A 17,879-nucleotide genomic window follows, 5' to 3' on the forward strand; every position below is an offset into this window, starting at 1 on the left:
ATAATTATGATCTTTTAGGTAAACCCAGCTTTAGGCTGTGGATTGTATATACCAGTGGTTTACAAATTGCGGGCCATGGCCCAGTATAGTGGGTCACGAGGACAATTTCAGTGAAGCATAAAGCTATATGAAAATATCGCGGCATATGTTTCAATAAAATCATTTTTAGCTTATCTAAAGTTTCATGCGACTATACGAAACATTATTTTATCCACCAGGGTTCAGGAAGCTAAACAATCCGCGGGTTGGATCCGACCCGACAATAAATGTCATCTGGCCCGCCACCTCTTATACAAACTATAGGCACGAGGCCATTTCTCATATTTTTTTGGCTATTTTCAGTGCGTAAACGTAAAAATTGTTGACTACAATTTTAGGCCAAAACAACGAATTTTTTTCTTTACTGCATTCTTGAAACGCATTAGAAGCAAGGGCAGACAAATACTGACAATTAGAAAGCTATTGTTAATCAATTTGCATTAGCCGTTACCAGAGGTGAGAAATATTGACAAAACCAATTATTTTTTTAAATAATATAACAGATTAAAGATAGGATATATTTAACGCCTCTATGAGTCGTTTGGTATTCTTCCGAATTTTTTATTCTCTACGCAGTTTTTCGACTATATTGGCGTAAAGTGTAGACTATAGTCTATGTACATCAGCCAGCCTGGTTGATATATTTTATTTCGCTGATGGACTAAATGGCGCACAAAAACAGTTTACGGTACATGGTTGGCCACGAACTGTTTTCTGAAAAAATCGGCCAACGAAATAAAAAGTTTGGGTCCACTGGTATATACGAAAGCCAACGTACTGAAATAAAGATAAAATAACTTAACGTTTGGTTAACAACAGCACCCTGATGCTTATCACTTATTAAAACAGCACTGGCGTATTGTATTTTTGATTTGCTTACGATGTTGTACTCCACCACGGCCTATAAATATTCAAAACTTTTTTATGGTGGTTTATATGAAACACAGGTTTTACCGCCACGGATTTGAATACAGACAGACAGAAAAAACCTAGAAAGTCGACTCACAAAATACGTGCATTAAATCCTTCCGCAATAGCCAATGTCGTCACAGCATAAACAAAAAGGAATCGTGGTTTCCTGCAGTTTACTCATCGATGTAGTTGAGCTCCACTGATGATCGTTGTCAGAGGGTTCTTTGTACTGGATATACTGCAGCGACGGCTAGCTTTATCCTTAAGCTATAATAGCTGATCTATTTCAATAGTTTAATACGATTTAAAAGCAGGTTAAAGTGTGCTCGTATTAATTATTACCCTGAAAAGTTTAGCTGATATATGTTGCCAAACATTAGTAGCCTACATTGTTTACATCACAAAAACGATTTTTATCAAATACTAGTTACTGCTTTTTTTGAAAAGCCTTGATAAATTCTGTATGTAGTGACAAACACGAAAAAAAAGTTTTGACTTGTACCATTATGTTAATGTTTATTAGGCATTGTGACATCAAGGTTAGAAATAACCGTCCTACACCTAATACCGTAACTACATACGACGAAAACGTTACAGTTTTTGTTTTGATTGGTGTAATAAGTCTTGAATTGACAGAATGTTAGCACAGGAAAGCTTCCATAAATCGGAAATAAGCACAATCTTATTCAATAGGATATGACAACCCATGAACCCATGTATGATATGAGCAATGAGGGCAAATGAAATACACACTAAGTGAGTGAGGCTTTGGTAGGCAGTTTGGTTAGCCTTTTATATAGACAGCACTCACATTTGAAATACTATAAACAAATTGGCATTTTCAGCTACCCAGCTTTCCGATATAACTTTATTATATAACAAAAGCAAGGAATCCTATTTTGTCATGATTTGTTTAACCTGTTCGAACAAAGGCTGTTTCTGCTTGTGGTATGCTGCTAACAGTCGTACTCAAGATGTAAAGTCGAATGGCGATAAAACCTATACATGATTAAAATGTTAAAAGCAGCTTTGCTGCTATAGGTTTCTGCGGATTAGATTTAAATGTGTTTATGTTTGTTCTAGAAAAAGTACCTTGTTCATTAAGTTCCTTAAAACAACTAAATTCCACCATTAAGGAGGTGAAAGATGGCAACAGAGGAAAAGCTTGGGTATTACGAAAAGCGCCTGTGCCTTCTTCTGTTTTTGTCGTCCATTCCGAATGCTTTCACCACTTTTCAGATTTTAATCCTTCAATTTATACCTTCTCATCGCTGCAACGTATTTAACCAAGTGGACAATTATACCGGTTCCTTTAAAAACTCAAACTTAACTTTGGAAGAAGCGCTAAACCTCACAATACCCTGGGAAACGAGAAATAATGGGAAAATTTCAAGAAGCAAGTGTTTTCAATACGATTCTCGTCGCAATTATTCTCAGGAAAACCGAACGAAGGTTCCCTGTGAATCAATGTACTACGAAGGAATTGAGGTTTCAGCTGTGACTGAATTTAACCTCGTATGTGACAGAGCATGGATGAGACCTGTATTTGGATCCGTTATGTTTGTGGGAATGATGCTCGGATCTCTTGTGAGCGGATATCTTGCTGACCGATTTGGAAGGCGCCCGGTATTTCTTATATTTACGGCCTGGCAGTTCATTTCGGTTTTCTTGCTCAGTTTTGCGCCCGATGTTTGGTCTTATATTGTGCTATACTTGCTTTGCGGCATCGGAAACTTGGTAAATTACAACATCGCTTCTGTTATAGGATCTGAAATGACAACCAAAAAATATCGCCTGTGGATGTACTTTGTCCTTCTGATGGGATTTTCGGTCGGGTACGTGTTGATGTCACCACTCATATACTGGTTTCGCGACTGGCGCCTGTTTCTCAGATTCAATGGTTTAATTGGACTTCTCTATATTCCTTACTACTGGTTAATCGACGAAACACCACGCTGGTTGCTGGTGACAGGCAAATTAAACGAGGCCAAAGAGATTAGGCAAAAGATTGCTAAAATTAACAAAAGCCATGGCGAAAGTTTGGATTTTCCTCATGAGGTTGATGATCAGAAGTCGTTTTCTGCTACACAAACCATTGCTAAGATTGGAAAGGATCCCGTTTTGTTGTTTCGTCTTGCTATTTCGTCTTTTATGTGGTTTGTCCTAGGTTTAATGTATTTTGCTCTGGCATTTGGTACCAACAACCTTAGTGGAAATCGGTTTTTAAATATATTTTTGTCAAGCTTTACAGATTTGGGGGGAGCGCTTTTATTTTTTGTCTGCGAACGTAAGCTGGGAAGAGTCAACACTTACATTTTGCCAACTACGCTCTTCGGACTCTCCATGATCGTAACTTGTTTGGTACCAGAGAGTCAAGTGGCAGTTTTAATATCGCTGAATCTCTTTGGGAAGTTAATGGTATCGTCGTCGTACGCGATTGTTTATGTTCAAATTATGGAGATTTTTCCCACCAAAGCCAGACAAACCGTGATATTTATTGTTGTGTTGGCATCACGAGTTGGTGGAGTTCTGTCACCGGTTATGATTTACGTCGAGGAAGAAGACATTAATCTGATACCTTACCTAACTGCTGCCTTCCTAGTTTTGCTTAGCGCTTTTGCCTGTGCTTTTTTGCCTGAAACCAAAGGAACCTCGCTACCTCAAACGGTGGACGAGGCAAGGACAATGCTGAGAAAGCAATGGTGCAGCTCTGGGCAGACCAACAGAAAAGCATCCCCATCCCTGGAAGTAACACACGAGTTACAGAGTTCGCTTTGGAACACAAAAGAACCGGAAATTTAGGAAATATAATCGTTGGCAGTTGTGCGCGGTGTCAAAATGCTGCACTTGCCTAACAATCGTGTATGAGTTTTCAGTGCCTGACACATACACATTCGCCACGAAGTTCAACGATGCTGCGCACTCGATACAAGGTCTGTGTTTTCATTAAGGGAAATTTTAACTAGGAAAACAAGTACCCGAAAATGCATCGGCGCCTACCTCATACTGCGGTAGACAACTTATAGTTTCCTTAAACGTTTAGAAATTAGCGTCCAATTACATTAAAGACTTATTTTTTTGTTTAGTCTATTTTGTTTGGGTCTAACAAATATCGTAAGTTTTTGTTAATGTAGTAATGCTATCGGTTTGTTTGGCCGTACGTATTTAAAATATGCACTAAGGATACGAACAAGGTGCAGAATAGTAAAACCCCTGTTCTTGCCTCTTTCCTTACTCGCTTTTATTTCGTCTATTTTTTATTTGCAGTACACGCAATACACGGCCTAAGGTGAAAACGCCGAGACAAGTTTGACGTTTACAAAATATAAAACCTTCCAATAGTCATTGACCAGTGCAGTTTTCCCTTTAGGAAAATATTTTTGTTAGTGAGCCAGATTATTTTAGGGCTGAGTAGGGGCCCAGTGCATATCAATGTTTTTTGTTTGGAGCGAGTCGTGGTCATTTTAAAGATGACGTCACAAAGCGAGACGTCATTAAACAAATATTCTTAATCAACTTTCTGTTCCCGGTTGAACACGGAAATGTGCAATTACCGGTAGCCTAGTCCTAATTTTTTTAGGTACCGGTATTAGTCCTATTTTGGTCTTATTCCGAACTGTGTTTTATTCAGACGTTCGTGTTGTCATTAAATAGGTCTTTTGGCTGACGTCCAAAATAAGTAATGTGTTAGACCAGCGGTTCCCAAACTTTTCTAAAAATTTTGCCTGGTTGACCGGTTGGAACTATTTTGATATTTCGCGGCCCAATAAAATTCAAGTGTAATTTGACCAATGTTTCTTCTAGTACACTAATTTAGTGCAGTCACGATTCTTACTAATGTAACAACTCTATAACTAATGCGAACGATTCGCTGATAGCAGATACTACATCATAATAGATGCTTTATGATGTCACCAGAGAAAAACCTTACGGTACTTTTAAAGAAAACTTAAGGACTAACTCTCCTTGCGGACCATCTGAAACTGCTGTACGGACCCCAGTTGGTCCGCGGACCCCAGTTTGGGACACGCGTGTTAGACAAAATAAGTAAGTATTTCGCCAACGACAAAATTTTAACATAATAGGCTATAACTTGGCTCATTCAAGGAAAGGTTGTGGTGGCATGCCATGAGTGCCCGTAGCGATAAATAATAATAATTGGTAGGCTACACCCTTTATTTTTTTCCTCAATTTGTGAAAAGGCATCAAACTCTCAAGGGATACTCAGACCGAACACGGTAAAATAGTCGTTTCTATGGCATTTTTATTTAAACTATTTTCATTTTCTTTCATTGTTGCACTTACATTTTGTATAATAAGAAACAAGATCTGCTCAATTAAAAGTAAAAAACATTTTCTAAAAAAGATAAAAAGTTCGATGTAGGCTAAAATTAAATTATATCCCATTGGCCTATTGTAGGTGGGAACTCCTTGTTCAACGTATATCGGCAAAAGCGTCGCTGGTCTCTTCTACATGTTTTGTACACTCGGACAAAACATAATTTATGTGGAACGACACCCGACAATTTTGTATTCAATATTTGCACACTTTTATCACTATATTTTCAATAATCTGAACAATTCGAACTGTTAAATGAGAAGTGGAATCATAACTTTGACTTAATTGTTCTCGTACAACGGCACTTCATTCGCTGTAGGCAAAGATATTATAATATTTTAAAAGCAATTAAACAAAACCAAGCATTAAAAATAAAAAGTACAATTTAATATAAGTTCAAGCAGCATACGGTCATGTAACATTTTTTTAATTGGCTTGCTAGTAAATTTTCTAAAAAATTAAACAAAACTCAATGTCACGAAACAAGGACACTGCTTAAAATGGATGAGTGGAAATATTGCTATATGTAATTGTTTATATTATAGCTATAAATTAAATTCATCTACAACATTTTTGTAATAAGTGAATTTTTTAGTTTAATTTGCACTGTTTTATATGACGTATTTTACTAAATAAGAGTCAAATAACAAACGCTAAAATACATAAAAATTCTACATCTCATCCGAAGTATATTTCTTTTTCTGGGATAAGAAAATTTTTGTAACATAGGGCAGTTTTATAAACACAAGTTTACTGAGTATAAGTTCGTGTGCGACTTGTGCGATGTTATTTAGATAAAAGCTTTAGGCGCTTTTTGATTTTTGGACGTTTGTTGATTTTTGGACGTCGAAAGCGACACCAATAATTAAAAAATGAAAAGGTACGGATTCCAAAAAGCGCCGAAATAAATATAGGAGAATATATTGCGCTGGTCTAGAATCCCACATTTTTGTCTCGAGGATCGTTTATATTGCTAACATTATTTTGGTTGGGGTGCGAGTTAGCGCTTGTGCTTGGGTTGGTCAAGTATTATTATTGTTATATTTATACTCCTATATTTATCTACTCATTTCAATTTTGACTATTCGTTTCGTTACTGTAAAAAAAAAAAAGGTAGGATTCTATAAAGATCACAAGACCAGTGCCACAAATAAATATAATGATTTTAAAAATACTTGACCCAATGCTAACTTGCACTTAAGACCCGTTTATACCAGGGCTGGGGAGCCATCATAAAATAGCATTAGCTCCGGCTCCAGCTCCCGGAGTCGTACAACTCTCAATCCTTTGGCTCCGGCTCCAGCTCCGGAGTAGTAAAACTCAATCCTTTGGCTCCGAGCTTTAGCACCATAAATTGAAAAATGGCTCCAGCTCCACAAAAGTAATAAAAAGGGCTCTGGCTCCGGCTCCACAAAAATAATAAAAATGGCTCCGGCTCCACAAAAATAATAAAAATGGCTCCGGCTCCAGCTCCACAAAATTAATAACAATGGCTCCGGCTCTGGCTCCAGAGAAAATGCTTAGCTCCGGGCTCCGGCTCCCCAGCCCTGGTTTATACTACAGCTGCTCTGAGCTGGGCGTGAAATTATTTACACTACAGCTGAGCTGGAGAAATGCGTTTGTACTATATCTGCGTAACATGCACAGCAAAATCACTTTCATGCTTCAATGGCAGAGGAGCAAAGCATAAAAATCACTCCAAAGCGTAATTTTTTTCTAGCTGCACAGGGCTTGAGCTTAGCAAAGTGTGAAATGCAAATAACTTTGTTCTCAAGAGCAGCTGCCAGGTTGAAAAAGAAGGCCATACGCTTATTAACTGCAGTCATATCTGCATTTTGTGTAAAATCAACCTTAAATGCCGTCAGCTGCGAAAAAACTCAAATGCGCAAAATTTTCGCCGCCCTTACATTTTTTAGTATAGTACTCCATTTTCAGCTGGCAAATTATACAAAAAACATTATTACAGCCAAGCAAATTTGGGCAAAAATGTTATTGCAGCCGCGCAATTTCAAGCTGCAAAATTGTCCAACCCCCCCTCCCCCAGAATCCAAAGTTTCCAATCTGGGCCAGCTGTAGTGTAAATCCTCAACCCAAATAATGTTACCAATGTAAACCCCGGACAGAAATTAGAACCATTGCCAACTGCCTAATGTACCCTGGAGTGTCTGTAATGCTAAAAAAATATTGGATATCAAACCTTTTCACCTTGTAATTAATTTTTGTGTTGCTTTTCACATTCAAAAATTAAAAGTTATGTTTTTTTTTAAACTTTACCCATTATAATCCACTTCAGTTCCACTTTAATCTATAAGTATTTTAAAAACTGTACAACACTAAGTGCAATATCTAAGTAAAACCATTTGTATTTAAAAATTATGAAAAAAACACTTCTGATCTTACTAAAAATATAAGTTTTTGTAAAATTGCCTTGCTATATTAAATGGTTTTATATCACTAAAATGCACAATTAGTAAGACCTTAAATATTGTATTAATATTATATACAGATTGTAATCATTGAGGTAGTAAAACCCTAATTGGAAACTTTTGTTAGACTAAAGAGATTTTACTGTTGTATCCTGTGCATGCCAAACTTTCCAATCTGAATTAAGACCACATTTATTCAGTAAAATTTTGCTCAATTTATGGATGTTAAAATAGGTGCCCGGACATTACAAATTCCTCCGGGTGATTTTTAAAGCCAGAGCAGAAATGCTTATTTTGGGCTTTCTATAATTTGTTGCCGCCGAAGATTAATGCGTAAATTTATTCGGTTAAAATCTTACGCTAAAATAGGACAATATATTCGCCGAAAACCCAATTTTTGAAATCCACCAAGCCATGACAGTATTTCATACCACATGACATCGCTGACATGATTTTGGTAAGCATATCATGCCAAAAATCTCTGGCGGAAATGCAGTAGAGTTTCATCGGGTCATGTGACAGCTTTGGTACTGTCATAGATTTTTAGTAAAACAAGCCATTTTATCAGTTTGTAATCGTGTGAATCTTTGACAAAATAGAACATAAAATCGAACCAGTTTTGCATAGTGTTAAATATTTTGCGTGTAGTTGTCAAGGTTAGCAAAAAATACATTTTGTGGGGTACCATGGCCACATGATAACTCTGTACAGTTTGCACACAATTGGTTAAAAAAAATGTTCTACTGACAAGAGATGTGTTACTGAAAGCACACTAATTGTGCATGGAATGTGGTCCAGTCTAAGTTAGGGCATTTGTGAAAATGCAAATCTACTTTGCAGGTACTAAAATTTCTGCAAATGTATAATAACGTTGTTTATTTAACTGAAAAGGCTGCAAATGAATAACTATACCACAATGCATAATCACAAAGAAAATTATGCGCATTTGAGCCCTCGGCAGACCTAACTGTCCAAGTGTCCAACCTGGGAATGATTTTTATGAAACATTTAAAAATACTTGGAACAAAATAAAAAACATGAGGTCTAGTTGCCAAATCAAGTAGTTTTCAAAACTAAGCCGGTGGTTTTAGTGTCTTTGCAGAGTTAAAATTATGCTGAAGAGTGTACATGCATTATGCATGTATGCATTTCAAATCCGGTTGAGTGTTATGAATTGATGATTTTGCCTGTTGCAATTCTGTTTAAACAAAAAAAGTGATAAGAGCAAATTTTTGCTTGCTTTTTTTTCTGCATTATTTTTGACCACCTCCCCAACACATTGTGTGCGAAGTTTTCGCTTGTAACACTATTTACCTGGACTTGTTCTGCAGGTATAAACCTATTTCAAAAAAAATGTCATTTGCTTTGAGTCATAAGTTGTTGGTTCCTTTGATGAGAAATGTGAGGTACTCTTCCCATGGCAGTACTGAACAATTGCTAAAAACTCGAAGTAAGTGCTTGTATAGCCTTGTGAAACATGATAAATTGTTATACCATCGTACAATAACTTCATATAATATGTTTATATGTTAAAACAATGTTAAACATCCTATGTAAATGTTAACTATGTACTGTTTTCTAACAATGCAAATAAATTGATGCTTTACTAAATTCCACATTTTGTAATAACAAAAACATTTGTCTTGTTTAGAACTGATGAAAGTGATGTCACTCACTTTCATTCCTGCGACCCTTGCTTTGGTGGGCATCAATACATACTTGTCTGAAAAGGAACATCTTAGTCATTCACGTCCAGAATATGTACCGTATTCTCACATTGGTATCAGATCCAAGGTTTGCATTATTTTTTTGGAAATGTCACAGTATGAGATCGGGATCGATTTACCTTAAACTACCGACAACATTGACAGTAAAGCAAAAGTGTATAGGTTGTGTAGAAGTTGAATGTGTGGATAGCATTGAGAGCTGCTATTTTTTGGTTCTTTTATGCTTTTGATTATCTACTTGTGGTCTGTGTAACAAGCAGCATAATAAAAAATAGCCGTTTGATATTTTTAGCTTATTTAAAAAACGATTGTAAAACAAATTCCCCTCTACGCAGCTAAAACAGGTTCGGTGCCTACAATGCAATTTGTATGATATGAGATATGAAGTATATTCCAGAACATATACTAATACTATAATGGAGCCTTTAGTGTATCAATCTCACACCCAGGGTTTTTTTTAAGGTTTGGTTTGGGTGACCGCTAAGTAGTTTTAAGAGACCGCAAGTGTTTCATTTAAATACCAAAAAGTTGGAAGTCCAAAATTTGGGAAACCGCTGTGAGAAATATTGGGGACCGTCTCGGTCCCCCAAAACACCTTAAAAGGATATTATGTCAAGTTTTTCGCACTAAGAAATCAGTTATGATTTGCTTTACGAATGTTTAGTTGTAAACACTCTTATCCCGATTTTGTTTCTTGATATAATTTCTTGTGTTTGAGCAGAGGTTTCCGTGGGGCGACGGCAACCATTCCCTTTTCCACCACCCCAAAGCCAACTACGTGCCTGGTGTCGGCTATGAGGAGGAGTGGTATTGAGAAAGGACATCCATCTAAATCCTCTCTTGTTTGATTTGACCATTGTTTTACCCTTATCCCAACCCTAAAAAAACATAAACCTGTCTTAAGCTGTGTTGAAATAAATATGTCTCCTGAAATTCGTCGTGGTGTTTTTTGAATTCTGCAAGCGAGTACCGCTGTCATCGATTCGTTTAAAATCGTTCAATTTTGGCCGCATTTACATTTGCTTCGAAGGTGTGAACAGTGGGCGATTAACTGGCATTAGTAGTGTTAATATGTCAGCAACCTCTGTTAACACCAGGGCTGCGGAGTCGGACTCGGGACTCGAGTAAGAACTCGTGAAACTACCCGAGTCCGACATGCGCATGCGCAGTACCAAATTTTAAAACTGATATGCCCGCCAAATGGAAATTGTAAAGGTGGAATATTATATGGATTAATATTTTCCAACCATTTATTGTGAGTGAGTAAATTCCACGACACCCCTATAAGTGGCTTGCTGAATATCCACGTTATTTTAGTTACGTAAATTGGTGAAATACAGGCTGTAGAGTCCGGGCCGGACTCGGGACTCGACAAAATCGCACATTTGACCGGAGTCGGAATCGGTACTCGGGTTTATTTTTTTGGCCGGAGTCGGACTCGGGTTATTTTTAACCGACTCCGCAGCCTTGGTTAACACAACAAGTGTAAGGCCAAAAGCCGAGTTTTGTTATCAACTGAATTTGTTTTAATTCTGTCAGTACTAAAACTTTGCTTAATTAGAAATTTTAACAAAAACATTTAATATTATATCACCCTTGCTAAAACCGAAAGTTAAAAAGAGCGTGCCGTGAAATGATTTTTCTTTTAACACGCTACCGGCTTTTCCTCGTAATAACCTCCAGTGTGACAGGAGCGAGGGCATCAAAACGTTCTGTCGTATAACATATATTTTATAACCCTTGTCGTGCACAAATATGCGAGATGAAAAGCAGTCTAACCGCCGAAAACAATTTTTTTGGTTTAAATTAGCAAAACTTTAAGCACATGAATTCGCATCTCCATAAAATGGCATATATCATATAATTTAACACAAATAACGCTTGTGTAGAGTCACTCTGCATAACGTAACTTAGTTTGCATGTCGCCTTCGCGTAAAAGGAGCAAATTCATACCAATAACAGAAGAGGGGGCCTATAAATGTTAAGAAAAAGGGATGGTACCCCAAAAAATGACATTGTACTTAGAAATGCGATTAAAACTTGTTTTTATTACTAGCCTACCGACTGCACACCAAAAATGTAACCCTTTCTTTGCTGCCCTATAACTATAAAAATTACCTTTTGTTGTCAAAAAAACGCGAGAAAATACAGTTTGTGGTGGCCACGCACCCTCCGGGATCCGCATAGGTGGCGTGACTGTATCCCTTCAGGTTTGTTGTTTGTTTACCACCGTTCGCCATGATTATGTCAACAGAAACACAATAGGCTAACTGTAATGACAGTAGAAAAATCCTCGAGCATAACCTCGAGTACCATTGGATTTGAGAAGTAGGAGTTAAATTTAGCATGTCAGTCACAGTCATATCAGCTCTTTAACCTACAGGTCTATTAATTATCAGCTTTACTACTAGCTTGGATTAAGGCATTGGTTCTCTAAACTTATCCAGCCAGCACTCTAGGAAAAAAATTATAGCCTAACTTAAAAAACACGCCAATTCCCTGTATTTCACCAGTTATTATAGGTGGCGAGGAATGGAAAAAGGCACAACGGCTGAGTTTATGACACGCCGATAATATTCAAAATTAATTACATTACGTCACTACAGTTGTATCAGTTGATCGAAAAAAACATCTGTCAGCATGACGTAAAGTTACCATACCGTTCTGTTAAGGCAGGGTTTGTGAGAGAGCTGCATTTGTGTTATTTTCTATTTTGTGTGTCTAATTTTTGGTTTTAAAAGACAGGTTTTAATACATAAATTTCGTGTTTAGTTGATTATAATGTATGCGTGGGCATAAAATATTTTTTAACTATAATTAACATTTACCACCCACGCAGTAAAAAGTCAGCAGAAACTAATATGAGTGTGCTTGGTCAGTCGGTCAAAGCGTTGGAGGCGATTGACTATCACTGTGGAGGGTCAGCGATACGGGTCATCAGTGGTGGACTTCCAAAAACCCAAGGCGACTCGTTTGCCGAGAGGCGGGATTTTGCTAAGAACAAACTGGACTACATTGGAAAGCATGTCAAATAGTTTGTGTCTGCTAAAGACAGATTCAGATTCAATTTATTTTTGTGCATGTTTGCAAACATCGAAAAAACAAAATAACATAAATAATAACACAAGGACAGCGAAAGGACCATTCGGTCTTCGAGTCGAGCTGCCCATCAAAAATAAATAAATTTAGTGGCAATATTGAAAGTTACAATAATTGGAAACAAAAAGTGCGTAGATAAAAAACATGTAGATTTTAACGGTTTTAAATAAATTTTAGAAATAAAAAATAGATACGAAAACGCAATGTAAAACTAGCAAAACAACGATAAGGTCAGAAAGTGCTATACAACGGTTACGTACTGCAGGATTTATTTCAAATCTGTGCCTTCGCACGTGTCTGTGCGACTGCGCCTACGGCTGGCAATTATTAGTAATAGTAATAAAATTAGTGGTAGATAATAAGTAAAATGATTGTTGACCAATTTGTAAACCTCGGGCAGCGTCTGCTCCGTTGTTTACATTTAGTTGTGACAGTGAGGCCTATCGTAAAAAATAAATCAAGTGCACTACTATTACTTAAAATATTGATATTTTATCGATTGACGTTTACTTGGACTTTGGTTTTTGTTTAAAATGGCCCAAATTTTCTTTTTTCCAAAATGGTTCTGAATAGCAAAAACTCCACGAGGCAAACAGATGTTTTTCAACTGTTTCAGGGTCCTCTGCTTCGAGCCGCGGGGTTACCGGTGCATGACTGTTGTCATGCCGATAGCGCACGACGAAGAGGCAGCGGATGCAGCGGTGGTGTTTCTGGCGGCGACCATGTACCTACCCATGTGCGGGTAGGCCACCATCTGCTACGTAAGGTCGGTCGCTTTATTTGAAGGATTAAAGTGCATTCACGTGGAGAGACGCTTCGTACCAGTGTTTCACTACATTGATAAGAAATTGCAATTTTTGAGAATATACTCAACGAAATACAAACGAATTTTGTGTGAAATTGGAAATCAGGATATATATCGGCTATTAGCGGTAATCGACATCCCTCAACAAAGTAGGCTACATGGGATTTTGGGAGGGATATGTCCTTTCTTGGAATTTCTACCATATTAAAAACGTGGAATTATCGGTCAGCGCTAGTCGTTCGTGGTATTGGCTGTGTGTTGCCGACTTGTACACAATAAACACCGCTCTGTATCAGGAAAATATGTTCGCTAGTCAGTGACATTATGGTCTACGCGCAGTTAAAATCGTTTAAGGCTATGAATATGAGCAAAGCTTTGTCAAAACATAACCTCAAGTCAAAGCTATGCTGATTTGAAGTTTAAGAAACTTTATGCGGTACTTATTACAGATGGTTGCTGGAACACGGCATCGTCAAGGCGACTGAGCCTGAGACAGCCCTGACCATTCAGTGCCCGGTAGGTCTTGTGAAGGTCTTCGCCGAGTGGAGCAACGGCAAAGTGGGCAAGGTCCGATTTCACAGCGTACCGTCGTACACACTGGTTTCAGGTACATTTTTTACGTAGAAGGTTTTCGTGGCTTCTGAATTGAATCGCCAGTGGACAAGATTTTACCTTGACCGCTTTTAATGTCGGATTTTCGTACCTGTTTCCAAAATGTGACATACTTAAATTTATTAAAGCAACTCAGTGTCGCTAATCAACCGTACTTATTTTTTTAGAATAGCGACAAATAAAACACTACATAAATCACTTCTATTTGTCAGATTTGGAATTGGTTATATCGCCGGGCAGAAAAATCACCGCGAATGTAATCAACAGCGGTGAAAATTACGCCATTGTTTCTCAAACCCAATTAGGGCTGGTTATCGAAAACGAAGACATCCAGAAATTAATTGCAGTCGCAAACAAGATTACTGCGAAGGCTGATACCTTGGTAAGTTTATCAATGGAAAGACGATGGTTCTCTCTCGCCACCTTGTGGCAACTGGACCTAAACATTGGTTTGACGTAGAGTAATTTGGTTGCAACGCAAGACTTATCTGCTTTCGTTCTTGGGTCAATGTTGGCCAAGCGTAGGACCATGTTATCAAATTAAGAAAATTTTCCTGCAACCATACTTGAGTTCATTGATTCTTACTTAAAACTTTCTATATCAACAGCGAAGAATTTATCCTAAAAGTTAACCATTACAGCTCATTGATGTGGCATGAATAACAACTTAGATTAAAAATAGGGGATTTGATTAAAAAGGTTAAAAAAAACTGAAGCACTGTCCAAGATGTTTAAACCTGAATGACTTTATTTTGTAGAAAGTAGTATAGACTTACCTATGTGGCTTGTAAAAATTGATGACTAAATCTAATGAGCGACTTGGCCATAGGACACACTATATAAATTAGGTATAAAAGGAAAGGTCGAAGCCGGGTAAAGAGCTGCAGGAAAGCCGCACAACCTGCTGTAAATGTTTGCTAAAAAGCTTGACACCTTCGAAGATAGTACACCGAAAAGCCATCGCAGACTCGCCGAATCTGTCGATCGATGATGCAAGCAGACCAAGCCAGAAAAACAACTGGCCTGCAGTGAGGTTCGAACTCACGACCTCCTAAAGCAACTTCCGAGGGGCTAGATCACAGATGTTATTAAACACATATGTTTGTGTGTGTCTTTCATTGATTGATACGGACTGATGATCCCCCAGTGTGAAGTTGCTTGTACTAACAAAATGTGCAAGTATTGGCGCATGGTTGTTTCTCGACTCGCTCCTCTCTGAGCCTGCATAGCTCAGTTGGTAGAGCGACGGCCCCGGCTTGACCGGAGGTCGTGAGTTCGAACCTCACTGCAGGCCAGTTGTTTTTCTGGCTTGCTCTACCTTCGAAGGTGCACGGTATATTAGGGTTTTTCGATACTATCGAATTGACACACAAAACGTAAGGATTTAGGCCAGGGGTGTCCAACTCAAACATGCCGGCGTGCCAATTTTTATCTTACAACTTCTTTCCGTGCCAAAGTTTCGTAACCGAACCAATTCTTTTTAATCATAAAAGCGCTTTTTTACCAAAAATAAGAACGTTTGTTTAAACTTGAAAAAAAACTGTCTAGTAGAAATGTGCATCACTACATCAAAGTGTCTCTCGGTGAGCTGACTTTTGTTTCTTCACACCAAGCTATATAATATTATGTGAATGCTAGCCTCCACACAGTATAATGTTACTATATCAAAACTAATTGTTGGTTGTCGTGACTGCCGCGATTGTTTTTTTTTGTGAACCAAACAATGGCAAGTGGCTGTATAACAAACTTAGTGAGCTTTTTTGGCAATTGGCTAAATAACAATTTTATTATTTTGGGGAGAGGCCATTTTTTATTAGCCACATTTGGCACGCGTGCCGCTTCTGATTTAAGCTATAGTTCTCCATTCAATACAGTGATTCCAACCTTGAAAGGTAAATTTATCAAAAAATAGTAGGTTAACAGCTGAGGTTATTAGCTAAACATTAAGGCCTACAACCTGAAAAAACAACAAGTTTAAACCAATTTTAATTTGATTTAGTTTGCTTAGGCTACTTGGGCATGGTAATGACGTAATTTTGTATAGAATGGAATCGCGTTACTTTTGGTCAAAAATGTTGGTTATCGCTATTGGAAAAAAATGTCAAGTATCTGACATCCATAGTAAAATTATCTGCCCGATGTTATTTAAAATAGTTTTTATAGGTTGACTCGGAAATATGTGGAACGATCATTACGAACGACGACATTACGAACGACGAGAACGGTAGAACACACCTCGTCGTGTATGAGGACTCGATGGTTGGTATTTAGGTAAAAAAGTAACTTTTGTGTAGCTATAGCACCTTGAATGATTGAAAAAATTGTCCTAGAAAAACGGATATATGTTTTTAAGTCCCCACACTTGGCAGTTTTAAATTAAAAAGGTATGAAGTGACATGCTTACTTTTTAATATTTTTCCAGAAAGCTCATGACAAACCTAAATATTAGAAAGAGTAATTCGCCCAATTTACCCTTTAGTGCAAACTTAACATTAGCTTGAAACTTCAATGTCGCAATTTTTTCAATGTCGCAATTTAAATCTGCTGATTTCACTAAAATATACACTAATATTTTAATTAGGGGTTGATGGACCCCCTAAAACTAGTTCACGGACCCCTAAGGGGTCCATGGACCCCAGTTGAAGAACCCCTGACTTATTTGCATTGTGTTTGTCAGATAAACAGGGGCTTTTGTGGCTCCGGGTCCGCAGCGCGGACGACATTGGATTACTTTTTCGGCCATTTGAAGTTGGGAGAGTCGCGAAATTACGCAAGTGTAATGACGATGCAAGGGTAAGTAATGGTTCGCGACATATCAGGGCAAAGCTTGCGCCAGCATCATTAACGTTTTTTAGCAGTCGTGTTTATTTTTTAGCTTTGGTTTTCCGGCGTTATAAACTTAAAACAAAGACTAAACGGTAGCAGATCAAAAAGTCCGTGAACAGCTGAACTGGCAGCTTAGCTGCTCAAAATCATAGCATTAAACTGGCATTTCGATGGTTTCAAAATCCATTGCGCAAGACCTGTTCATAAAAACAGAAGTAGTGCCTGCGTTGCTTTTATATTTGAGTTTTAAAAATAGGTCCTATACTTAAAACAATTTACGCCAAATTTATCTGAATTGATTTGCCGAAAATACGGTGGGTCTCAATGTTGCAACGAATTGTTCGATGATGTTATAGAAATAATTACTAGCACATTGGCACCTGGGCGTGGTTTGGGCTACTTTCAAAAATAATATTCAAGCAGTTCGTTTGAACCCGTTCTTGGATTTACATATATTCGACCCGATTGTTGCCATTACTATTAACTTTGAGTGGAGTTAAAATATTTCAACGAGTTGGCTGTTTACTACAAACCCACCCCCAAACAATGATCGCCACCGTGAATTAATTTGCATTACCGTAAGTGCCGGACGCCAAAAAGGCCTAAAGCACAAAGGTTAAATAAATGCTTTGTTGATTTTTTCCGTAGGACAACAGCTACACCGATTCGTGCAGTTAAACTGGAAGGCAGGGATGCGGCAAATAGAAGGCCGTGCTTTTTGCACTGGAAAGCATCAGTTTGTATTGGAAGCGGATGATCCTCTTGTGGATGGATTCCCAGTGTAATTGGACTATTGATGTTACGTCGTTATGCCGAATTTATTTCGCACATTCTCCGTAGCAAAACGTTCTCCAGTCCTTATGATGTTCTCACTAAAAATAAATTTGGCAAAAATTGGGTTGTGAGCTATAAATACAATTAGTAACACCTTGTGTCAAAGCAAACGCTAAAGTTATGTTAATAGTACACCGAAAGCGAACGCAGAACAAACAACTAACCTGCATTGAGTGTCAAACTCACGACCTCCGGGACCATCACTGTACTAACTGAGCTACAGCTTCAGAAAAGAGCGAGTCGAGAAACAAACAAATGCG

General features: G+C 37.9%; 2 protein-coding genes, 1 non-coding gene and 1 pseudogene across 3 annotated transcripts; all 4 read left to right on the forward strand.

The window, feature by feature from the left end:
* The first annotated feature begins 2,508 nt into the window (after nucleotides 1-2,508).
* Nucleotides 2,509-3,753, forward strand: LOC146169680 (solute carrier family 22 member 4-like). Its single transcript, XM_083386936.1, has one exon. The coding sequence runs from the start codon at nucleotides 2,509-2,511 to the stop codon at nucleotides 3,751-3,753; it is 1,245 nt and encodes a 414-aa protein (XP_083243062.1).
* A 5,298-nt stretch (nucleotides 3,754-9,051) lies between these two features.
* LOC146169681 (cytochrome c oxidase subunit 6A, mitochondrial-like) lies at nucleotides 9,052-10,370 on the forward strand. Its single transcript, XM_083390125.1, has 3 exons — nucleotides 9,052-9,166; nucleotides 9,368-9,510; nucleotides 10,165-10,370. The coding sequence occupies exons 1-3, from the start codon at nucleotides 9,070-9,072 to the stop codon at nucleotides 10,255-10,257; spliced, it is 333 nt and encodes a 110-aa protein (XP_083246251.1). The 5' UTR covers nucleotides 9,052-9,069; the 3' UTR covers nucleotides 10,258-10,370.
* A 1,934-nt stretch (nucleotides 10,371-12,304) lies between these two features.
* Nucleotides 12,305-17,542, forward strand: LOC146169682 (trans-L-3-hydroxyproline dehydratase-like; annotated as a pseudogene).
* Nucleotides 15,179-15,253, forward strand: Trnaa-ggc (transfer RNA alanine (anticodon GGC)). Its single transcript has one exon. It is a non-coding gene; the product is annotated as a tRNA-Ala (tRNA).
* Nucleotides 17,543-17,879: the final 337 nt, after the last annotated feature.

The sequence above is a fragment of the Ascidiella aspersa genome, chromosome 1 (assembly GCF_963924565.1).
Source record: "Ascidiella aspersa chromosome 1, kaAscAspe10.2, whole genome shotgun sequence".
Lineage (NCBI taxonomy): Eukaryota > Metazoa > Chordata > Ascidiacea > Phlebobranchia > Ascidiidae > Ascidiella > Ascidiella aspersa.